This window comes from Centrocercus urophasianus, unplaced genomic scaffold, assembly GCF_019232065.1.
Source record: "Centrocercus urophasianus isolate 14NV4802_14NV808 unplaced genomic scaffold, USGS_Curo_1.0 seq_10, whole genome shotgun sequence".
NCBI classification, from domain to species: Eukaryota; Metazoa; Chordata; class Aves; order Galliformes; family Phasianidae; genus Centrocercus; species Centrocercus urophasianus.
The window spans coordinates 16,184,204-16,209,962 of record NW_024884142.1 but is presented as its reverse complement, the minus strand read 5'-3'; the positions used below and the strand labels follow the sequence as shown (position 1 = coordinate 16,209,962).

At 35.9% G+C, this 25,759-nt stretch overlaps 2 protein-coding genes across 9 annotated transcripts in view; one reads left to right on the top strand and one right to left on the bottom strand.

Moving 5' to 3' along the window:
* MCPH1 (microcephalin 1) overlaps positions 1 to 25,759 on the bottom strand; it is a 121,229-nt gene that overhangs the window by 36,779 nt on the left and 58,691 nt on the right. The window lies entirely within an intron of this gene.
* The window catches only part of ANGPT2 (angiopoietin 2), a 42,701-nt gene that overhangs the window by 2,299 nt on the left and 14,643 nt on the right, over positions 1 to 25,759 (top strand). The window contains exons 2-4 of one of the 2 annotated variants that reach the window (XM_042823428.1): positions 20,060 to 20,215; positions 23,147 to 23,268; positions 24,833 to 25,065. In XM_042823428.1, the coding sequence (XP_042679362.1) occupies positions 20,060 to 20,215; positions 23,147 to 23,268; positions 24,833 to 25,065 (511 nt within the window). The remainder of the gene's footprint in view (positions 1 to 20,059; positions 20,216 to 23,146; positions 23,269 to 24,832; positions 25,066 to 25,759) is intronic. The other variant, XM_042823438.1, reaches the window with a different exon arrangement.

Genomic DNA, 25,759 nt, shown 5'->3' with positions numbered 1-25,759 from the left:
CAATAACCTTTAAAGTTGCTTACTGGGTTCACTTGATGTCTTAGTGCTTTTGTTTTTAAGATCACCAATACACATTCCCAGGTTCATATTTCAAGTTACCAAAATGTAACACCAGATTTTTCAAGGCTTGTAAAAAAATATATGCTCCCCTAGCTTTTCTAATGTGTTAAAAATGTAATATAAGATTAATTTTAAAATAACCTGATATTAATGCCTTAGCAATTGCATGAAAGCTGCTCTAGTTTGTACTTAAAAAAAAAAAAAGTTAGTTTTGCTCACTGAAGAGGCAGCACCACCTGTTTTCTTTTGAAGTCAAGAAAAATACACGCCACATTTTTAGTGCGGATCAACTTTTCAAAGCTGTTCCTGAAGTTCTGCACATCCCAAAACATTTTTACACTCCTCCCTCCCCCGTCCTGCCTTTAATCCATCAACTAAAGGAAACATTATGTTTCTGAATGAACAGTAGGCTGTATGAATGGAACAGCATGGGAAGTGTGCGCTTTATCTGGTTAATGGACAAACACAATGGGAAGAAAATTTGTTATGTAGGGCCAGGTTCTTTCCTGCTCTAGTCCTGCATACAGAGCAGAAGACTTTGTTCTGCCTTTGCTACCAGTTAAATTGGCTGCTGCTTCATGAAAACCCTTCCTTTTTTTTCTGTCCATACTGCTTTAATGCCTTATGCCACCACTGTACATACCACACATATAAGTGGAATGTCTTTTCAAAAGTAGATTATGCTTAAGGGTTCAGATGACATACCAGGACAAACCACTATTCCCCCTAATCCAGTGTTTAGCAGTAATCCAGTAAGCGATGCTGTAGAGCAAAGGGCAAAACCCTAGATCAACTGTGCAATAACATACCTGAAATGAACTTTCTTCTATGACCTTTCCTTCTTGGGGATCAATTTATGTACTACAAGTGTAAGATTTTCAATTTGAGGGGGTAGGAGTTTGAGATACAGATATAGATGAGGTACAAGGCTGAAAGTTTTAAGCGTAGTCACTTACACTGGGCATCATCCTTGAGAACTTCTTTATATAACATTGGGTTTTCAAATATTCCCAGAAGACGGGCGATTCCCATAAGGTCCACAATTAAACAAATCTCTATCCAAAATAATGGCAGTTTAATCATTTGGAACATGACAGTTCTACTGAAGGGACTGTGATTTTTCAGGTATTAGGGCACAGAAATAACCTAAGGCTTACTCGAATTTACTTCTCAGTACATAAACTAGATCAGGAGGATGTTGGACTCTGTCCAAAGCAATAGCATAAAAGAAGTGGGTCATATCTTTTCTTTCCTTTTAGAAACAGTTGAAAACAATTTATGATGAAACTGATAATAGCACATGGGATGTAGGTAATTTATTTTTTAGTATATCAGCAAGTCAAAAGACTAGAAGACTCAGATCTGTGCCAGGAGTCAACATTAAACATAAAACTAGAATTTTACCGTGAACCATCCTAGAAGGGGAATACTTTGCTGACAGAGATTCAGTATCTTTGCGTATTCTGAACTTATCTTTGCTTTTTCTTACCCTGGAAGCTAGAAACTCTTTGTCATTTTGAAACATATTTCTTCTCTAGGGAAAACATATTCTGACATTTTAAGATGTTTGGGAATAGATATGTATAATATTTTATGAATAAGTACCAATGAATGGTTATAATTATTGCAATACTTATACAGAAGTGCATATCTCAAATATAAAAAAGATATTCTGACATGCATCATCCAGAAACATCTGCATGCAATAGATAAGGAAAAATACATGTAAAGCACTGGATTTTGAAATACGCAAGAGATGTTTCTGACTGAATCAAGGGCTGCATTCCTTTCTTAAGTGATGCATCTGTTTTCACTTACATGTGAAAAGTGCTTGTTTCTGTATATCAACTATGTATTTGCTAAGCAAAGAATACTGGCATGACCGAAAAAGAAAATACCGTTTTAGTTTGAGAATAGCACAAGTTATCGGATGAAGTTTCCGAGCTACTTCAGATGATCTGACTGCAGTCTACTGCTGCTGCATCTCCTGTAGGTAAATTCTTGGGAAAGGATTTGAAATTATTCTTGCGTGTGTTTAAAAACTGATGTAAAGACTGCTTCTGTGTCATTCCACGAGTACCAAATTGATGAAACAGGTATGAGACTGTACAGAACCAATGAAAAGGAGCAGAGATTTTCTTGTGTAGTTCTACAAGAAAAAATGGAACTTGAGAGCTCATCATGTTCAAGATGTGATTAGAAGAAAATATGGTAGACAGACACTTGTTTTACTGAACCAGTCTCTTATTAGCATTCAAAGTAGATTCTCAAGTGCTCTGTTTGTTATCAGTATGATCACAAATTAATCACCTTTGGCCGGTCCAAACAGCAAATTGGAAGACTTCATCAGTTGTTGACAATAAGTGTGGTTTTGTTTTCTGCTCCTTCAAGTGCACATACAGGAAATAAGCCTGGAGATGCCTGAGTTGACAGGCTTAACCAATAAATACACTGCAAAACTCAACAGCACAATCTCTAGAATGTTTTAGAACCTCCTGCTGAGAGATTGAATTCCACACTGGTATTTATTTTACAGACAGTTAACGTATTAGTGCTCCTTCTTTGTTGTTCATCATGAATTAATTCAGTAATATGCACCCCCTCTAAGTCTACTGAGAGAAACAACTGGTAACTTTTTTCTTGATTTCTTCCTGACCTGAAGAAGTAAACTGTGACAAAGGGATTGCTTAGAACTGAATTTTGCCTAAAAGACACAGCTGACTATTTCCATTTCTAACTTCTAAAACAGGAATAGCAGTTCCTCCTGTGACTGTATTTTATTCTCATTTTCACACTGCAGCGCTTGTGTTTTTGAAAATTATACATTATACATTATTCAATTCACAAAACTTTTGACTGTAAACCAAGGTAACTCAGTAAATCTCTAATCATTTCCTATCTTTTTATATAATTTAATGTAAGAAACTCCTGTTGCACCTATTGTTAATGGGTGAAAGGCAGGAGCAGGACAGAGTAAATTTGTCTTTCTGCACCAATATGTCCATTACAGGGACAGACACGCAAAACACTGCCAGCTGATGTAGAAGATATGCTCTCCGAGCTTAGAGGAGGGTCTCCGGCAGAGAGGTGCCACTCTCTGATCCTTCTGTGGATTTTAGCAAACCCAGAATTTTGTCAGATGACTCAGACTATCTTAATTAGCTCCCTAGAGTAAGTTCAGTCTGTCTTTTGAGCCTGGAAGAAAAGCAAGAGGAATGGAAAAGCGGAAAGAAATTCCCCTTAAAGGGGCAGATTTATCAGTACAGCTGAAGAAGTTGCAAAAGCTAGCGTGCTGCACAGCTCTTATCCTGGCATGCAGCTTTGGAATAAATTTTATAAACCTCAGAATCCAGGGACATAAGTGGATGGTAGAAGCATGGAACATGCTACAGAGACGATGCAAAATATACCAGTAAACATTACACATCCCATTGTTAAAAGAGCTCAGGAGCAATAATTGAATCAGGACTGATGGCCTTTCCTTCAAGTTTGGTGCTCCCATTCCCACATCCTGACAGAATGAAACAGAAGATGCAAGTTGCACTTCAGAGAAAAAAGGGTTCTGGCAGCCAGTTAATAATGAGAGGCTTACGGATGGGAGTCTTACAGATACCAGGAAAAACTGCAGATTTTCTTAAGCACTCAGGGAAAATGGGACAAAGACTGCTCTTGAATGAAAAAACTACATGGTGCATGTACTAGTATGTGAAACAAGGATATCACACTGAGAAAATACGTTGGAAGTTGAAACGCACCCAAGTAATTCTCTCACTGGTAATAACAGCTAAACCACTGAGAAAACAATTTGTCAGTGCACTATAAATATCAGTGTAACCTTCAGGAAAAAGGGAATTTCTGTGGGACCGAGCGAGAAGCTTTAGGATAAGCACGCACATTTTTACCTGCCATTTTAGTATTTGAATTTCTCAAAGTAACAAAACATAAATTACAGGTGAAAAAATAATAGGAGGATCAGATAATTCTGCAGGATTAAGTATCTGGAAAAAAACAGAGGTATAGCACTGTAATTTAATACTCAGAAATGCCTCAGAGATATGGCGCATTCCACAGTGGAACAAATTATACCAAATAACCTCACACATACCAAAAACGTGAAAGAGCACTTTACTACTGGAAATTCTGTGATCATTTCATTTCCTTTAGCAGATATATCTCTAGGAAATGGGGCAGAGGAAAAAGACTCGTGGTTTTTTTTTCTCTACAATTCAACTACTGTTTTGTGAATCTAAAGGCTATTCGAAACTTAGGGGAAATGTTAAAGAATTCTTCAAGTTACAAAATCCAGATCCATACTTTGTGGGGAAAAAAAAATCCCACACCTGCAAACACTCAGTGTTGGTTTTCAAGTTGCCTAGAAAAATACAGTTCTATCCTTAAGTACCTTTTTAAAAAAAATGCTCACTAAGTTTTCCAGGCCAAATAATTACTGAAAACCATGTTAGTTTTCATCTGTTAGCACAACAGGTTAACCCTAAAGTTAAGATGTTGGTTACAAGCTCAGGAAATGCATCCTGCTATTTGCGTGATGAAGAGGCTGGCTGTCCTCATTTCAACTTCCAGAGCGTTATGGCTTAGCCTGGAAAGAGAGAAGGGAGCTACAGGAACTTTCATATTGTTTTTATACTGCCCATACCAATCTTATTTACTTTCTCTAATAATCTTCCAAAGGCCTATTGAGGTCATAAGAAGGTCTTGCTGGTAAAAAATGAGAAACTGAGGGAATACACAACCTTCTCTCCATTGACTCCTGTTAGTAAAAACATGGAAATCTAGCATCCTTCACAGAATAATGTTATTCACAGAAGCTGTAAGGAGAGAACCATTTCCATCTCTTAATGAGTGAATACTCCACAGTTCTTGGGTGCCATCAACTTTCTCTACAGTTCAGTTGTCTTCAGAGATTCCTGTTAACCCCAGTCATCTAGCATTTTAACTTCACACAAAAACAGTGCTTTTCTCAGTTTTGTATTTGCATTCAGGACTTGAGCAACAACACCTATCTAGGGTACCATCTGGGGAATAACATTTCAACTTTCTGTCATCAATTCTGGTCAGATTAAAATCAGCTTTTTGTGGTAATGTTTTGTAGTAATGTGGCTGAGAGCTTAACAGAGTGTTCTGTTGAACAGCTTGCTGCATGATCTAAGTATTACAGGAGGAAATTAAAAAGCTTTGCTGGATACATCACAACTACCTCAATGTTAACAAGTTAAATTCTTGGGAAGGCATTCTATTTTACACTTTGCAGTGCTTTTTATTAATGTAGCTATTTGAGATACTGGAACACCTATCCTACCAGGAGTGGCTGAGAGAGCTGGGGCCGTTCAGCCTGGAGAAGGCTGTGAGGTGACCTGATAGAGGCCTTTCAGTATCTACAGGGGAGCTACAAGAAAGACAGGGACAGACTCTTTAGCAGGGTCTGTGGCAAGAGAACAAGGGGAAATGGTTTCAAGCACAGAGAGGGCAGATTTAGGTTGGATATAAGGAAAAAGGCTTTTACAGTGAGGGTGGTGAGGCACTGGAACAGGTTGCCCAGAGCTGTGGTTGATGCCCCATCACTAGGGACTCCAAGGAAAGGCTGGATCAGTCCCTGAGCAACCCGATCTAGCCGTGGTGTCCCTGCTCATTGCAGTGGACAACATGACCTTTAAAGGTCCCTTCCAACTCTAAGGATTCTATGATTCTACAGTTCTACTGGTAGCATTTCAAAAGTGTCCTGAAAGCATATGTGATGACTGGAATAATTTAGTGTAGTTAAAACTAGTGTGTTAGAGAATGCTTTTGTGGGACAGCATAATCAATGATACAATTGGTGTCATTCAAGCTACTTCAGAGGCAATATTTTTTATGCTTTTTGAATAAATTGCCAAAACCACATGATACACGCCTAGGCAAATATTTGATCTTTAATTGTCACTCCACCTAATAGGACTTTTTGATAGAGAGAAAAACTGAAGTTCTTATCTTTGGATATCTTTGGATAAATTAAAACCGTCCCTGCTTAAAAATAGTAGGAAATTCTTTAAATCTCTAGTGAAAAAATAATAACCTGACTGAACAGTTTAATAAGATTAATCCAAACAACAGTCTTCAGACTTCAGTCTTCAGACCTTACTGCAAGCATTAAGGAATAATTCATCTCATGGATCAGCTTCACTGCTATGCTTTCAGGCCCGCACCTGCCATGTGTGATCCTGGAAAGAAAAAATCCACCTTGTTCCATTCTGTCAGGGTGTTGGAATGCAGAGACACCCAGCTGAGTGCAAAGGGTGTTTCCTGGGCAGTAACCACAGCCCTTACCCCCAGCAGCTCCCCAGCCCCCACAGGTGCTACCTGACGTCAATGTACCAGATGGAAGCCTTTCATCCCATGACCTGATGTGTAGTCTTGTCCTGAGGCATTTGAGTGAGCTGAGAGGTTCAATTTTGTTAGCTGTCACCTAAAAAGCATCTTTTTTTTTGTCTTCCTCTGAAGAACTTGTATGGATCATACTGAGATACTTAGTGTACTTCCCTCAGGTCCTTCGAACTACAACAATGTTGTGTTGTGTGCTTTTCTTTGAAACAGTTTTCCTCCCCATTTCCCATTCACAAGATGTAAACACTTGCACGATCCTAGTTCAAATCAGCAGTTTCAATGTGAAATACAAGGCAGCTCTCTTAAGAGGATGTGCCACTCATTCATGAGCAGTAGCCTACTTTTACACTTCACCAGCCACCAACTGACCAACAGTTGCGCAGAAGCCAGTATGTCGCAAACACTCTAGATTATATGTGAAATACATGTAACAATGGTAGAGGTGCTTACCATACCTTCCTGTTGCATTAACAGAGAGCCTATCCATTTCAAACAATTAATATTCAATAAAATTCCCTGCTGAACACTTACGGAAAAAAAATTCCATAGTTTTGCTTTTTTCAGAAAAAAGAAACCCAAACTGGTTATGAAGAGGGTAATTCAGCTATTCAAGGGCAACACCAACCTACATTTTTTTAAATACAACTTTAAATAAATTGATCCAGTAGGAAAAAGACAGCTTAAGTGAGTGAGCTAAAACAAACACAATCTTAGATTTTTTTTATCGTTTTAAGGAAATGATTTTTTTTTTTTTTAATTTAAAAAAAGTCTAAGTCTCCTAGGAGGAGGTTCAAACTTTGACCTCATATTAACTGTTCCTTAACAGTTCTTCACTTATGTGTTCTTTACTTATGTCAAACTTCCATCCTGATGCCACATTTTCTGTCTCGTATAATGATTACCTGTGAAGTAACAGTAATAAAAACAACAGCAACACCACACAAAATCAACAAGAAAATCAACCAACTTCATGTGACTGTCGCTGGAGCCTTAATGGGAATGTTTTGTGAAAAGTACCCTGACGTGATGAAATGGAGTCCAAGTAATGAGAGGGTAAACCTCAACACTAATAACCTAACCCTTAGGAGAGCTATAAACTGAAACAAGTATAAACAGTCTGACCCCTGCTGAAGACTTACCAAATACAAACAAGGACTCTGACAGCAGAGAATAGGACAAACAGTTAAACTACAGTTTACCAGCAACAGGAGAATGTTTAAATATAGTTTAGTAATATCCTTATATTTTTTTCCTGACACTTTCACGTTTATTTGATTTACTTGCAGAGGAAACTTATCCGTGTCTTGACATCTTCTTCGTTAGGGTAAACTTGATTATTTTAAGAAGGCTCTGATGACAGCATACAAAATCCCAGGCATGTAGAAAAGTTCCCACTGATTTATTAGTGAAACTGAGATTTCATCTTATGTATCTAAATATTTGTCTTAAAAGGCAAAATATTCTTATTTTTTAAACAACTTAAAGTTACTAATGGAATAAAACAGCAAATCAAACACAGTCTCTAAGGCTTTCTTTCACATAGACTAACTAGTAAGGATACCAGCAGGAATGCAACAGTGATGATTTTAATGACGAGGAAATGCACATTTCCATTTTCTTGGCCCTCTGAAATCACTGTGGGAGTAATGCTTCCCAAGAGGCTAATCCAGTCAAGTTCTTCATTTTCCCCAGTGGGTTTCCCTCCAACTTCACCATGTTGTTTGGAGTCAATTAGACAATTCCACTTTCCAGCTCTCTTTTGTAACTCACTGTCTTTATGAATTCCTAGTTGCCTTTCACAAATCCCTGACACAAAACATTTTGCACTTATGCAGATCTGAATCCTTTTTTTCTTTTTTTTCTTCCCTTTTGTCTCTTTAAAGCAATTCACCTTCCTGACTGTCCAGTCTCAATTCCCTTTTCATTATGACTCTTGTCATTGAGGATTTTAAAATCTGGATTGTTCTGTCCTCACTGTTAAATTTATTTTCAACTCCTATACCTGCACGTGTACTCCTCTGGTTAAGAGGCTGCATGTAGCGCTAATGGTCTTGTACTTTTTCCACTGTTATATCTGGTTAGTCATCCTCGGAGCAGTCTTGATCCAAGAAAATCTCCTGAAAGTACCATTAAAAGTCTCTCTCTTCAGTGGGCTATTGTAGACAGAGAGCTTTCCTCTCATGCAATACCCATCCATCCTAAAGTGCATACTTCGGTTCTCACCATTTTTGGTGAGAGCTGCTCCCCTTTAGTCATAATCAATAGCAATAGAGCTGTTTGTTTAGCTAGGATCTGGCTCCTGTTTCTGGTCTTCATTGAAAGGCTCCAAGAGGCTGCTGTCTGGCTCTAGGCTTTCAAGAGCACTGACTGGAACTCTGCTCAAGAGGTGACTTTTCATCACTAATTGAGCACTCTGCAGGGCACCAGGGACAAAGAAGAAGTTTTCTTCTTGGTTCTGTTCCAATAAACGAAACTGCTTACTTTCAGATAGATAAACCCAGCTATTGAGGCAAAAATAAATTTCTTTTTATTGGGATTACATCATTTAAATTTTTTTGGTGTGTGTGTCACCCACTACATTTTGCTTCTGCAATATACTGCCTATAAGCACTGATCTTTTTTCCAAATATTTGTGTTTGACCACTCTTTACACAGTAGCTTCCTGTTTTATCTTTCAAGCATGGAATTCCTCAGAAGCTTTTGCTTTTAAGACTCTTAACTGTGCTAACAGAACAACAATGGCAAATAAATAAGTACCATTTGAGCAGAATATACCAAAATATTCAGATTTTGAAATAAGCAGAGCTGAGCACCTGAGCTTTCCCTCAGGCAGAACTGTGCTACTATAGTCAGTCAAGTCCGTTTTGGTTCTGGAGTCCTGCTTCCCTGACCCAGTAACTCAGCAACATCAGGGAAGTTCTCTGACAGCTCTGGTCTGGCAAACAAGGAATTTGCAGGCTTAGGATGAAATTTTAGTAACTTTTCAGATACAGCACCATTCCCTGACCATGTAGCATATTAGCAATAGAAGCAATGGAAAGGGAGACTTTTTTGTTCCTTTGTCCTGTCTCAGAGATGCATAATGGCTTACAAAAGGAACCATGTGAGATAAAGGTTTTCTCTTTTTGGAAATGTACAGGAAAATCAGTCTGTGAATTCTTTGTAGGGAAATTGAGTTCTTCAAAACTGAAGTTAGCAGCTGATCTTGAAGTCTGGAACACTCAAAAACTGGCGTGTCTTCAGCTCAAATGAATGATTTTCTCTTACTAGCATTATCAAAGCTTCTTCAGAAAACCTTCTAAAACCTCCTTAAACTTTATTTGGCATTCAAAATACCACAAAGTCTAAAAGCTTCTCAAAGTGCTTTCAGTTTCCTCTATCTCTGCAATTAAAAAAAAAATCTAATGATTTTTCATGCTGAAAGGTGTTCTGTTTGGAAAAGGAGACACCCAGTTTTATAGCTTACAAAAGGGACTCATTGTATTCCATAGCTTCCTAACTAGTTTGATCCTTGAACTCCGAATCATTCTTCCTCCTGGTTGGAAGTGGAATGCAAGATGACTGCTTCCCTAGAAAGCAACACTGAGAATGAGCTGTGAATGCCTAGCTCTCTTTCACTTCCCCAGTAGCATAGTTTGAAGAAGAGGAATTTGTTTCATGTTTCCTCAGAAAACTGCTGTATCACACCATGAGCTCTTCTGTAAAATAAGCTGTTTTGTTGAAAGAGGAATTCTTAATAAGCTTCACTTGATATTGTAAATTGAGAGAAAAAGTAGTTTCTTATTAAGGAAACTCTGTACCAGATACAAAACTTCTAAAACACTTAAAGCTACATAGCTCTTGCCTTTCATAAAAAAAATATATTCTAAGTACTCTCTTCAGCATACCATACAGAAAGTATTTTCTGCTGCCTGTGGTTTGATGGAATGGAAAAAAATACAAAAATAAGAAAGCATTACTTTAGGTCTGGGATAGCACCTGTGTTTACCCAAATGTATATTTTTTAATCTAGAATCACATCTTTACACCAGTCTGGAAAGTCTTGTTTCACTGAGAGTACCATGCAAGTACAACATGCAGCTGAAAACTTGCATGGCTTTCTCTCAAAAGTTTGACTATTCCATTTGTGAAATTATAGTTCAGTGCTATAACTCAGTACTTAAAAATTTAGTATGGGTTGGCAGTATTTCTTAAGTGGTTAGTAAATAAGGAATCTTGTTCCTGAATTGTTGTGGCTTGTTACACATAATAAGGAATATTTATACTCATTTCAGTGAATGGCAGAAGCATCACTGGCTTCATGCCTTCCTGGCTTCAGTGCTACTGAACTTCGGCAAAATGCCATTCATGACTCAGACTATTTATTTATTTCTTCTTTATTTTTAGACTAATGGGAACTTTATGAATTCCTTCCCTGATTTCTAAAAGAAATATCATTTAGTTGTGATCTTGAAAAACAGTGATTCAGAATCTTAGATTACTGCCTTAATCTGTTACTCTTAACGAGAGTGGTTAATCACCAAATAGTTGAGCTTAGGTCTGAAGACACTGTTGTTAAATTTCACTTCAAAATTATCTCTTTATCTGTACTGAAACTCAGATTATTTAAAGATTTGTCAAGATGAATACATATTAGCAGCATTTTTTGAATTCGCAATGTTTGAGATTTTATTTACGTCTCGTACAAAATGCTTATCTAGGTGCCATAGAACATGTATGCTTCACTGGTAGTACAAAGCACATAATGTCATCCTCCAAGCGACAAACCTGAAAACAAATGTACAGCTGGGAGAGCAGTAGTGAGACATCACTTGTGCAAAGCAAGGCCAGGGTGTGGAGTCCTGGGAGCTCAACTTCAAAAAAGTTGGACTCAATGATCCTTATGCATCCCTTTCAACTCAGGATATTCTATGATTCTAAGTTTACAGTCGGGATAGCTTGAGATCTCAATGCCTATTCCCTTTCCCTGGTTACTATTTTTCTTTTTCCAGGTCATGATTTTAATTGTGACTGTTGTGGTTAGTTCAAAATATGTAGTAGAAAGTATGATGATGCTGTAATACCCTTCACTGTTAGGTACAAAAAACTTTCAGTCAAGAATTCATAGTGAAAGTAATTCTTTATCGATATTTGTGCAGACAATAGAGGCACTTCATGCATTTTGTTTCATGCTATATTAACGTAATATTTATTTCTTATTCAAGTAATTATTCCCAATGAAAGTTTGAATTTTTTCCCTTTGATAGAAATTATAAATGCTTAATAAACATCTTACCCTATATAAGATATACTCTTGCATCTGATTAAGTTAATAAACATAGTCCACAAATGGCATTAACAGAATCATCTCTGCATATAACGTACTTTCTTTTCTAACAGTTAGCATTCAAATCTTTCGTATTTTATTTACACAGTTTTAGGTTGTTTTTTTTTTTTTTTTCTAATAAATCACAGCTCACTTTCAGCTAGTATTCATTTATGATGTTACTTTCACCTTCTGTCTGCTGACAGGAAAATGAGATAAGAGAAAAATCTTAGCTGGAGGTCTGGAGAGGCTGACATGCTCAATGGAGCATGTAAAAAGCTAATACCAAAGAGACATCTCAAGCATTCCCATATACATTCCCAAAAGATTTTTGTTTTCCCTCCCCTGAGAAACAGCAAATAGTCCTTAGGGACTTCCTGCTCTAGAGAAGGAAAAGAAATGTCCATTTTCCAGACGCGATCACTTTTTTCTTCTGTAGGGTACCGTTTTTCTCAAAAGTGAGAGGCTACTGAAATTGAGAACTGACTTAGAAAACTTAGAAAAATGTGTCATTTTATTTAATAAAAGCTAATTTAAAATGGCTGAAGGTCTGATTGATGTGGATTGATGCAATGCCTTTTAAAATATTTTTTCTTAAGTCTATCAAGATGAGTGTTAAAAGGCATAGTGGTTCCTCTTTTTTTTTTCCCTCTCTTCCTAACTTTAAGCAGTAGCAGCACTGATGGATTTTGAAAACAAGTATGAAAGCTAGTTTAAAGAGATTAAAATTGTCTGCAAAACTGGAATTTTTATAATATATTGCAGTCATGTGCAAAAGATAAATATAAGCATAGATAAAGAACCTGGCAATATTGTGCTGCATTAATTACATATATACACATTAAGCAGAATGTGTGGCTTCATATTGCCTCTATGAGCTGCTATGATGAAACTGCTGTGTTTGCATAATTAATGATACTAATTTATTTTTAGAAAAGTACTTTACATTTTACTGTTACCTATTTTCAATACAATCCAGAATGTCTTTCCCCAGAAAATCTTTCCAAATGCAGATTTCAACTATACTACAGATAAACAATTTATCTACTTGATATTTTATTTAATTGAAAGCAAAGTCTGTTAAAACACGTTCAAGAAAATTGCATTTTAGGTCTTTATATATGTAAATATGTGACGTGAATCAGAAATTTAAGGATACATGGATGAGCTTCTACAAAATGTCAGTTGCATATTTACAAAGATAGAAAAAAAACAAAGGTTTCAAATTATGGGCTAGATTCTGTTTCAGATCCCTCATGAAGAAGTCAGACACAGCCAGAATCCAAACTACTCTGAAACAAGGACAGGCAGCCAAGACCAAGCACAGCTGGGTTACGGATACTCATGGCATTTGGAATATGAGAAGTAGGAAAGTCTTGTCCGTATTTTGAAAAAGTATTCAAAAAAGAATTGATGAGATTTATCAATGTTTTCCTTATTTTGCCTTGGCATTAGAACCAAGCAAAACTTACGGTTGCTTTAAGTTTATTTTCCATCTTGCTCAGTTTTGTATATAAATGCAATATCATAGGGTACAAAATCTCCACACGATGTCTACAGGTAATCAAAGAGCTAATTTAGTTAAGATTTAAGTTGGTCTAAATTCACACGATCAGTTGTGAAAGAACGGGACATTTTTAGTAGGGATGCAACACAAATAACGAAAGCTTTTGACACCTGAATATATGTCAAACATTGTAGCCTCAATGCAAACTTAAAAATGGTCTCCTATAATTGCTCATTGTCCCCTTATCCTCCCATTTTTTCCTTAGGTTAGTGTATGCAGGCTTAGTCAAATAGTCCAGTGACGTAAATGAGAGCCACTTCAAGGAAAAGCAAGGAATATGTGTTTGGAGCATGGAGGCTTTGGCCAGCAGTCACCTCTTAGACAGAATGAACTCCATCAAATGCAGCTGAGCTTCATACATTACACTTAGCGGTCGCTGGGTTTATGTGACTAAAGGTATTTTTCAGGCAAGATTTTGCTGATTTAAATACAAAGCTATTGAGGTATGACTTCAGATAAATTTTGACCTCTTTGATATTTCTAATAGCAGGTATGGTATTAGAAAGAATACATTACAAAAAAATCAAGATGATCTTCAGATTTCAGTAGACAGGTTGCGAGAAAACCTAAAAACATGCTGTATGGGAACTGCTGAGTCACAGCTTGAACCTCTGGTTGATCACCTGAGGTAACTCAGCAGTTCCCATACACATGCTTTTGGAACTTTCTCAAATTTACAGATGATGTCTCTCAAATTAGTAAATTACTTGATTTAGTAAACCACATTTTATACAAGGAAAAAAGATCTTGATAGATTCTAATGAACGTTATGCAAATGATCGTGCTGCTCCAGCCATCTACCTACTCCTCCCAGTGGACGCAGCGCGGGGTAGAAAGCCATGATTAATACTATCAGTCTTTCTGAGAATAAATTCTATAGTTGACAGAATTGGATTATAAACATTAAAAAGAAATCACCAAACGTTATATGGAAAGACCATTTGTGCCAGTAACAGACAAATTCCATAATGTAAAGGAAGCAGCCAGTACTATTTCTTCCATAAATATGGAGTAATGTTTAGGAAAGGAATATATACGTATAGAAAAGGAATATAGCTGTAATTTCTGCCAAGAACATAAAAATTTTATTTGTATAGACTAATCATTTGGCAGCAAAGAGCAAAACCAAGACCTCATTTATAAATTTAAATGAAAAAAAGATTAAGTGTCCACAAAATGTACAAATAATTTACTGATTCTTTGGAAAATCATTCTGTAATGTAGACACAAACTACATAACAGCAATCAGGAAGGCTTTTCATTTAAATGAGAATTGGCAAACTCATCTCCTTTACAAACAAATATTACCTCTCCTAATAGTTCAAACACAAATTTTTGCTAACACATACTCCACATGTTGTCTTTTCTTTCCTGACAATTTAAAGCTTATAAAAAAAATAAGACAGACAATCTTGACTATTAGAATAATTTTTTGGAATGTGCTCCAATACATCTTTTGGCAGGTTAGTGAAGAATTTTAAGCAAATTTTAAGATTTCATATGATCTGAAGTCCTGAAGCAAAACAACCCCAAACTGATATCCTTAGAGAATTTTGTCTCTCCAAAAATATTTCAAACCTTAAATACATTTTTTTATTTCCCAGCTGCTTTTCCACTTAAAGCATATTTTTAAAGACATGCTTTTTCTCCCTCTGTGCTTTCATTTTTTATATTTACTTTTTTCAAGAATACGTGCCAAAGCCTTAACAAAGCATTTAAAATGTTTCATTAAACCAAATCCATTGAAGAACTGCTGAAAAGCTAAGAATTATCACTGAAATATATATTTGTTACATAATTTTCACAAGTTTCACTTGCGTGAGCAAAAAGAATTCCCCACACCAAATTAACAAGCGTCACCACACCACCAACAAATATGGACGATTTACATGGGCTCCATCCCTTGGTCACTTCACCATGTGACAACACCACATTCTCTGCAATGACTACACTTTGAATCTCAACAAACAAGCAATTCTTTCTTTCAGATTAGGTACTGATTAATATTCCTCTCCCTCTCTCCTCTTTCTTTTTTTTTTTTTTCTTTTTTTTTTTGGCAGTATTTATGGATTTTCTGAAGCAAGATACATCATTAAGAGTCAGCTGTTAGGTTTTGACATTTACTACAAAGTAACCATCGTGCAATGAAGGTTAACATATTAACTTTAAAGCCTTAGACTTCACTGAATTAAGAAGAGATTAACAATTATCTTTTCATAAAGAGTCACGCAGCAAAGGAGAACTCTGGCAAATAATTCCTAGTGCACCTTTCAAATTGAAGGAAAATACTGTAGAAGACAGACATATGGTGCAAACCAAACTGCCATGCTCCTGAACTGTTGGATAGGAGCTGAAACATTTCATTCTTATCCCCTTCCTTCTTGTCAATGACCCAAGCCATTCTCTCTCATTCAGGAATTCTGACCACACTACTGCTCATAAAGGAAGCAGACTCCTTGACAGGAGCTGATAAAGAGCACTCTACAAAGACGTTTGTCACAAAGAACTGCTGTCTTTCAAAATATCTGCAATTCCTCAGTGTTAGTGGTGAAATTCAGCCACAGCTGCCTTAACTAGAGCATATATTGCAATATTCTTCCACTCATTTGCAAGAAAATACAACGGCCTCCCATTCTGAGAGTATGCAACAAGAATATGTACTGCTCTTGCTCAGATCAGTGGGACATGATCCCCCTGGTAATTATTGTATTCGTATTGGAAGATGAAAGTAAGCACCTGCCACCAAAGCAAATAAATAAAAACAGCCCCTAACAAAACCAAAAAGAAGTGTAAGTGTAAACATTTTCTATTTCTGCATTTCAACATTGTATGAAGAAGAGGAATGGATTATAAATCAATAGAGATGGGTGCATACACCCATTCAGGGTCAAGAGAAGAGACTTCCATGATGTGTATATTCAGAGATGCATAAAATTAAGAAAGGAGGGAATACAAAGGAAAGAACAGAAGGGGTTTATGAAGTTATGCCTTGTAGGACTTTCAGGGGAAAAAAACAATTAGTTAATCCATATAACTTTGATGTTTCATGTTGCTTTAATTTAGAATAAATGAGCCAGATAATGAACCTGGCCACCAATTTTAAAATAAATCTCTTTTGATGTTCATATTTCATATTTTCAAGTAAGCACTGATACCATATTCCCTAAGTTGTCTATTTAATATTTTTCAGTTTGAAAACAGATTTGAAGACAAACTGCTAAGCTTTAGCCATGAGAATGATACTTCAATGGTTTAGAATGCATCACATTCAAGATATAATACTCGGAAAAAGCAGATGGCAGTGTTTAGATACGTGGCAAATACAAAGATGTAGATCTGTGTACCTAAACAAAACTTTGTAAAGATGCAAGCACACTGACAAAGGCTTTAAAATCTTGCAACCAGAACTGCCAGATGCCTAAAACTGTAATCACAGGTTTTGTGTACTGTAATCAGAACAACCTTACAGCTCTGAGCTTTAGCTAGGGAATTGCCTAAGCCTACCTTCACTTGTTTACCTTACCTTTAAGCCCAGAATTAACTCATTTTCTCGTAGGTTTTGGAATAACTCAGTGATAACATTTTCAAAGAAGTCTTGCAATTCTGTAACCCTATTTGAAGATACAACCTTGCTCAGATTCTCATTTTGATCTCTGCCTGTAGTGAACAGGAAACCAACCTTCAAGAACAAGGTTTAATGTTCACAATTACCTATTGAAATAATTTATTCCTTTTACTGAAGTGGAAAAGAATCAAAGCTCTTGATAACTCTGTTGAACTATTTATTGTTTCCTTTATTTCTATTGTGGGCTTTTTTTTTTTCCTAAATGAAAAACTATATTTTCAACACTTTTTAATATTGGAAATGCATGTTGTATTGAAGCAAATCAAACGCATTCTGATTTTGGAGATTTTCCTTCATTTTCTTTTAACAGAAGTGCATTTAGAGTAAAAGTCTTTTCCAAGATGCCCATAATGATGTTCAACTTTGCAGTTTCCGTTTCTAAAGTTAATCATGACTCAGACTGTTTAATCCCCATGTCTGCAGCCCCTTCAGAGAAGACACATTAATTGTTCTCAGTCTTTATGAAGCACCATCTAACTTTGGTGAAGAATTATATATTTTTATCTAAAAGCCTTCATATTCTTGCACATCTCCTTGGACTACGTTGCACTAAATATTGTTTTGCTTTACTATTGAAATTATCACTATAATCAACTGTAGTAAAGTTTAAAATTCTACCATGTTTGATCAAACTAGATGCATCCCTGGCAGGGAAGCTTTTGAAAATGAGGAATATCTAAGAGTAACAGGAGAATAAGGAAGAATTTGAATTGCCATAATATGATGAAAACTGAAGATCCCCTCATCAAATTATCATGCTCCAAATCAACTGACTGTATGCTGACTTCTAGCCTTCAAAAATCTTGTCATAAAAAGAACACCTAGTGTTTCCTAAAAGCTATTTTTAAAATGCTAGCTACTTAATTCTTGAAGTATAGCTGGGTGGTAAATACAGCAGCATTTTAACAGATACGGGTCAAAGCTTGTGCCAAGTCAGAAATTTCTGTTGTGCGTTCCAGATCACCAGAGTTCAAAGAGTGGAGTGAACAAACAAATAGTGTTTTAAACGTCTGGTCACATTAGACAAAAACAAAGTAATGTTGATTTTAAACAAAGCATACATGCTAGCTATTTATTATTTACTAGCATCTTCTTTGTAGTTCAGCACGTTCTCTTGTTGTGTTGGAGCGATCTTACTTATGTGTCTTCCCTGAGGAGCAAAAGCTGCAAACTCTCAGTCTTTAGGTACTTATTTTTGTCAGTACAACAGCATCCAAAGTAAAATTTTTAGTTGTATTAAAATGCAAAGGAAAGAACTCAGTATTCACTAACTATACTATCAAAAGGTTTGCTTAAAGATCTAGTATTTGTATAGCTCCAAGAAATAATCAACAAGAGCAGTATTTATTTCATAAATAATGGATACGGGAAAGCTATCAAGCTGGCTCATTTTAAGGAGAGCACAGAAAAAGGAGTTCAAAATGGAGTCCATTTCTCTCAGTTCCCCCAAACTCAAATCAATCTTCCCTATCACCTTCCCTCCTCAAAGAACTCATGCAACGTAATGCACAGACAACAAAATCCATACCAGGACACTAGAAAGCCAAATTCATTATTCAGTCTTGTATTAAGCAATTATGGTTCACAGCAGTGCATGCAAGGATCACTTTGCAACTTGTCTACTAGTTGTATTATATTGACTTTCCCCCAGAAGCACTAAAGAATAGGTAAAAAATAAAAAATAAAAAATAAAGACCCTTCAGCAAACAGGATTTTTAAAATTACTGTTTTGAAATACTTCTGCTTGCTTAAAGTACTGTTAAGTTCAACTATTTTTTTAAGCTTTTTTACATATCCCATATCTTGTCAGAAATTATTATTTTTTAATTTCTCTTGCACAGATTTACAATTCCCACATTTTGAAAGGATATTTTGTGATTTCTGCAGTAGCAACGGAAACATCCGTTTTTGGTGGATTTGTCTGTTAAAAATTACTCATTTTTACCAGCAAGGTTTCGTTTCTTTTGCTTTTTCTTTTGAAAGACTTGACTTCAAATATAGGCATATGCATGTAGATTCAGATTTCCCAACACTTTAAAAAAAAAACATTCACTAGATTCTGAAAATACATCACTGAAGCACTAGGTATGAAACAGTTTTAACCTATAATTTGGAAAAGCTAACTAGAAGGACAGTGAAAAAGAATCTATTTCTTAGTGCTGAAACCTAACTCCTTACAAAGAGAAGTAATTTAGGCTCATAATTCTGAACGGTGTAGCAGTAGAAATCACTGATATTTCAGGTAGAAGCTTAATTCTAGAAATTTCCTGTCAACAGTAATGATTTTTAACAGAGTTTAAAGATAAGCAACTGACTCATGAATGTATTATGAAGTATTTGCAGAGTTATCAAGAATATGATTTTAAAGAAGCATGGAGAAAAATCATACTGCTTTGGATAATCCAGGATGTATGGAAAGAAAAATTTCATGAAATGCTAACTGAATTTTCTCCTTGCTTTCTTTGAAAGTAGCATATTCCGCTATAAAGTGACTACCAAAAAAGCCTCATTAGTTTAGTCATTGAAATAACTTTGGAATCAAGTATTTTAAACAGTTTTTGCATTCCAAAATAATAAGTATTTAAAGTATTTATGGGTTTTCCTACTGTTTCATGTCTTTATTTGAAAGTTTCTCTGATAAAAATACGCACATCAGTGTTAAATGACATTCGACCCCTTCTCTGACATCAAGTCGTGTGATGAAAAATGCTCTTGAAAATATTTGAGTCTGGATACAGGAAGATGACTAAACTGCTAAGCTTTTGTCTTCTAAAAAATTCCCATCGCTGCCAAAGCTGGTGAAGCCACTCTGGTGGTTACAATGGTGGGAGCACTACCATAGAAGAAGTTCCCAGTGTCTGCAAGCATTCTCACCGCTGAGTTCTATCTACCTCCAGCAAATCTGTGTTCCTGCCTTTAGAAAATAGATGGCCACACATTCCTTGTCATCTTTGCCCTTCCTCTGACAGAGCTTAATGTTGGGAAGCTTTGCAGAAGTGGAAAACAGACAAGGGCAAAAAAACAAATTTGTTTAGCAAGGCAGACAGCGGGCTTACTGTACTACCCACCCCCCTTCCAACATTTAAAGAATGCAACTATCTTCTTTTTTTCCTTTCCCATGTAGCTTGAGAATTACATCCAAGACAGTATGAAGAAAGAAATGGTAGAGATCCAGCAAACTGCAGTGCAGAACCAGACTGCAGTAATGATTGAAATAGGCACAAACTTACTAAATCAAACAGCTGAGCAGACCCGCAAATTAACAGATGTTGAAGCACAAGTAAGTAAAGAATTTCAACCTAAAAATGCTTCTGCTTCCCAAACGCCTGTAATCACACTTAACGCAGTTTAGTGTTACATCATGCAGTTCATCAATTAAAAGTCAATCATTATGTAAAAATGAAAGTATCCTGTGTGGATACCTGTTTGTCTGTACATGTGGAAATGCTGTGTTGTGTTTGAGCATTACCACTGCAGTTAAATTGTCTGGACTAACAGGTAATTGTTACTGGGTATTTTTGGTTATTGCCAAACTCTGGGCTTGCGACTGTGCCTAAGGAATCTCAGCACCATTCTAACATTCTTTTCTGATACTTTGAAAATCACAATCACTCTCCAATAAAAGGTCCTTGTTTTCCCAGTGCAAGCCCCTGTACATCAGCTACTTCTTTTCCTGTATGCTAACAGCAATTAGGAAGAATATATTCATCTCTGAGAGAGATACATGTGGAGTTGGTGATGTTGTTGTCCAGGTAGCTGGAAAAAGCCCACGGCTCAAGAATCACAGAATCATAGAATGGGCTGGGTGGAAAAGGACCACAGTGATCATCGAGTTTCAACCCCCCTGCTATGTGCAGTGTCACCATCCACCAGACCAGGCTGCCCAGAGCCACATCCAGCCTGGCCTTGAATGCCACCAGGGATGGGGCATCCACAACCTCCTTGGGCAACCTGTTCCAGGAAACTTTTGTGCAGTTGCAGAGTCAGCACTGACACGAGCAGGGAGCTGGAGGGAAATCTGTAAGAAATGCATCTTCCTTAAACTTGCTGGTGATAAAACTGATTTTTTGTGTATTTGTTCTATAACAGCAACCCATTCATGTAGCCATACTTCTTTTTTTCTTTTTTCCAAAAATGCTCTAACCTTAAACCTCGTGGCATCTCTTTTCATTAAACTTGGAAAATATTTCTTCTGCTCATTCACCATGCCAGGAGTTGGACACAACAATCCTTGTGGGTCCCATTCAACATGGGATTTTCTATGATTATCAACACCTCTACTCATCTGAAGAAAACATAAATATTTGGTAACATGAAAGACTTCTATTATGGGAGGATTTGAAGATTGTCAAAGAAGACAATTGTTACATCCATCTTCAAAGAAAATGTTTTTTAAAATACTACAGTAGGTTCAAGCATACACTTTGGTAACAGTATGCTTTTATACTACTCTTGTATAGCTCTTCAGTTTTCACCTCTCCCCGCCAGATCTTAGCAAACAGGGTTCCCTCCCATTTTGCCTTTGTTCTATTTACTAAACTGTTTTGTTTGAATTTTTGTTTGTGTTTAAAAAAAATTCTTATCAATGAAAATGTAATTTTTTAAAGAGTGTTTTCACAGATGCTATGAATGAAGGAACAGATCATTTACAGATCATTCCCAGCACAATGCATTATACTGCTCTTGTTTAACAGAGTGATGAACCAACCAAACAGAGACGAATTAAGAAAAAAAAATAATTAGGTGGCAGCTACTGGAAAACTATATTCAAGTAAACTTGCCTACAGTATGTTAATCTCGAAACAATTTCAAACAACAAAAAAATTGAAAGATTTATCTTTAACTGAGAAGTACTAACTACAATAAGACATTGCGTGAAATAGAATGCAAGTTTTTAATATGTTCTACTTTTTAAGATAAGGACAAATCTAATCAATGTAGGATGGTATGTATTTGTAATTTTGCTGACATGGTAGGAAAATTAAGTGTGTGTAATCCCCAGGCAAGTGACCATAATGTGTTCACATACTATATTACGTTACTAATGCATAAAACCTAAAATCCTTGCCAGGCATTTTACTATCTGTAGAGTTCATCCCGGGAATACAAATATACTATTAAACCTAACATGAGCATTTGTGAATTCTTTGATAAATGGACAGTTCATAGTTCACAGATGTGGATTCAACTTTCTAACTGTACTAGGCAGCCCAGTATTTTGCACACATTGAGAGAACGTATTTATTCACAGTAATGACTTGATGGAAATTATTCAGTTATTTTCTGCTTAGAGGAAGAAAATCATCACTGACTTTCCTTTTCTGCTTGGAATTACTGGTGGCTGGGTGAAGGTCTTAATTAACAACATAAGGAAATTAACCGAACAATTGCTCTCTCAAGGACACTTTTTTGGCAATAATTTTCAGTTACAGTTAATTGTGAAATCATGTCCTGAGTGACACTTTAACATGAAGGACATGACTAATCAATTCTTCCTGCCAATGAAAGCCAAATTCTACTAAATTAAAAAAGCCGTTCTAAAACAATGAGAAAGTATTTCTAGAAAACATGCCTCAAAGTAGTGCAGTCCAGTACAAAACAGAAGCACTTTCCATGTTTCCTAATTTCTTCGTTTGGAGACAAATAAACGTAGACAGTAAATAATCCATATACAAAAGGTGATATTAAAATGCAAGGAATTTGTTGACAAATGTAGCCACGTGCTAAACACTTTAAAATATAATTTGGGATTGAGGAAAATAGCTAAGGGTGAACTAATGGTTTTAGAGAGCTGGGCCAAGATTTCCACTAGTGAGAGATACGCAAAGTGCTTTCTTTCTACAATAGGTGAAGAAAACAACTCTTCTTATTTTTTTATTAACAACCATAATAGTTCCAGTAATGAAACAAGAGCATTATAACAGAAGGGAAGGTATAACAGTAAAACTAATGTAAACAGTAACTCTAAATCATCGGTCAGAAATGCAGCATATTACTGAAACACTATTGATAACTGGTAGTGGAACAACAAAATTATGGAAACTCATGTATTCTTCTTCATTCTAATTCTGAGATCATTTGTGCCTAAATTTAATTATCAGAAAATGACTTTTGCAGTATAAGTTTACACACGACTTCACAATATAAAGAAATTACAATTGGTTTAAAAGATGTATCTTGATTTTCAAATACTTTTATGTATTTTATTTAGGTACTAAACCAGACAACCAGACTTGAACTTCAGCTCTTGGAACATTCCCTTTCAACAAATAAATTAGAAAGACAGATTTCTGTTCAGACCAACGAGATAACTAAATTACAAGAAAAAAACAGGTAAGCAGCCTATCAATTTGATAAAATGCTATTCTTCATGTACTTTTAGAAGTGCTTGTGTGCTTTTACTGGTTTTAGAACTATATTTATTGTGTTGATTTTTTTTTTAAACTTCAATGTTCAAATTTTAATTTTTTACTAAAATTGTGACATTTTTCAAATTTCGTTTTTAGAAATTGCAAAATGCTGATTAAATTTGTCAATTCTCATTTCTCAGTTAAATACTTATTTTTATACTACTCTTCTATGCAACCGCATCAGCTTTCTGTTATGGGAGGAACATTAACTTTAGTAAATTTACTTGTTTCGGTTACAATTCTACTTTCATACAAAGTACTTGAAGAAAAAATTTGTGGTTATGTTCCAGAGGGGAAAAAAAATGCATATTTCATTAAATGACAATTGTATCACAATTCAAGAATTGTCCTTAGAATTGAAAGCCTAATTTTGTGACAATTGAAGCTGATCTAAGAATCAGAAATGCTTTTACTAAGACAAGAGTACTGGTGGTTATCCTCACCTAGACAAGCAGATGAATTTTCAATCATGTTAACTCCCTGAGTCAGTTTACTTCTTGGCCTCAAACACCTCTGCTGTGCAAAGAGGAGAAGAAAAGAGAAAAACAGATTGTAGAAGCCCTAATTATAACCTATTTCATTAGTTTATTACCAGAGAAATACTTTTTAAAGGTTTGCCCCATGATACACATTTTCCATGTTGTCCTGAGTGTCCATTAGACAACCTAGTTAGACACTATATTGTCCATTGGGCAAATTTCACATGGCTGGCTGTGCATCTTTTAAAGTTAGCTCTGTCTGCACCAGAACCGATGCAATAACTTTCCACCTAATCACCCATTCAGGCCACCTCCCACTCTGGAGACGAATAAAGAATATTTGCATTCTTCCAGGTCTTAACACTATAATACATATTATATATGTTGCATATTATAAAGAACATATATTGTCTAACAGACAGTTTAAATATATTTTTCTAATTACATATTTTAATGTATTTTTATATAAATATAACAATGACTGTAATACGTGACATTTGAAAAGTTTAAAGGTTCATTTTTAACTTATTTTTGACTTTTAATAAGATAAAAACATGCAGTCCTTCACTATTATGAATACCATTCTCTCAGAGATTAGGCAAGACACTTTGTACTCGCAACCAACAGTTACTTTGGATCTACAATCATTTTATACTGATTCTTCATGTACTACTACAACTACTATCCTTTTTTCAGGACTAAACAATATCTTTCATTTCCTAATGTTGAATTAAGACCCAGCTGATGCACTTCAAAAACTTATGATACAACTGTACTAGATAATATTGCTTATTTATGAACTAATCAAGGTTTAGTTTGTGGTAGCAATGGTAATGAGGAGATGGTTGGACTAGATGATCTTACCGGTCGTTTCCAACCTTGTGATTCTACAATTCTATGATTCTAATTAGTTCTATAATAAATTGAAGTATACCTGCAATAGGCTTAATGCTCTTCACATCAGCTCAGAATTGTTTCCTGAGGTCCTAACTGTAATCTTTTATTTAGCTTTCTAGAAAAAAGAGTTCTTGAGATGGAAGACAAGCACACACTTCAGCTGAAGTCAATAAAAGACGAAAAAGATCAGCTTCAAGTCCTAGTAGCCAGACAGAATTCCATTATAGAAGAACTAGAAAAACAGTTAGTTACAGCTACAGTAAACAACTCTGTTCTGCAAAAACAGCAACATGATTTGATGGAGACTGTTCATAACTTACTTACTATGATATCTACACCAAACTGTAAGTCAACACATATATCATATGAGTGACCTTCCCTAGCTTGTGTACAATAGAAACTCAGTTTAATTACCACTTTTTCATACTTCCGTTTCCCAAAAACTGTATTTTTTTTGCCTTAAATTCTGCATCTGAGTTAACTGACTTGTTCATCTGGGGAAAAAACAACAACAACAACAAACATTTACGTGGTTTGTTTTCATAATCTTGCTCATCTTCTGTGATTTATATCCTTACACCTACTCAGCTCTCCAGTAGTTCAGCAAACTACAGCAACACCATATATCATTCATCTCACCTAGCATTCATTCATCTGGCAGTGCACTTTCTCTTGACCACATACCTAAGTTAGAACGCATGATACAGGCTTGAAAGCCTTTATTCCTGGCTCACAAATACTGGTTTTGCCACCTCTCACTGTTCAATGTACATAGAATTGATCAAAGAAAGGACAATTTATAATGGCTATTAAAGGCAAAATTAAAGGCACTGGCGGTAGCACCTACATATGCCCCAGACTACAGAAAGAACCAGACCTGAGTAGTAAACCTCCAGGCTTAAAGCAAATCTTCTCTACTTATCTAAAAATCACTCAGCGTAACAAATTTTACAGGCAATAATCTCACTCCTTATATGCTTGGCAGTCCTGAAGGAAAGCATAGATTCCACATTTATGCAGTTTCACATCCTCCATTAA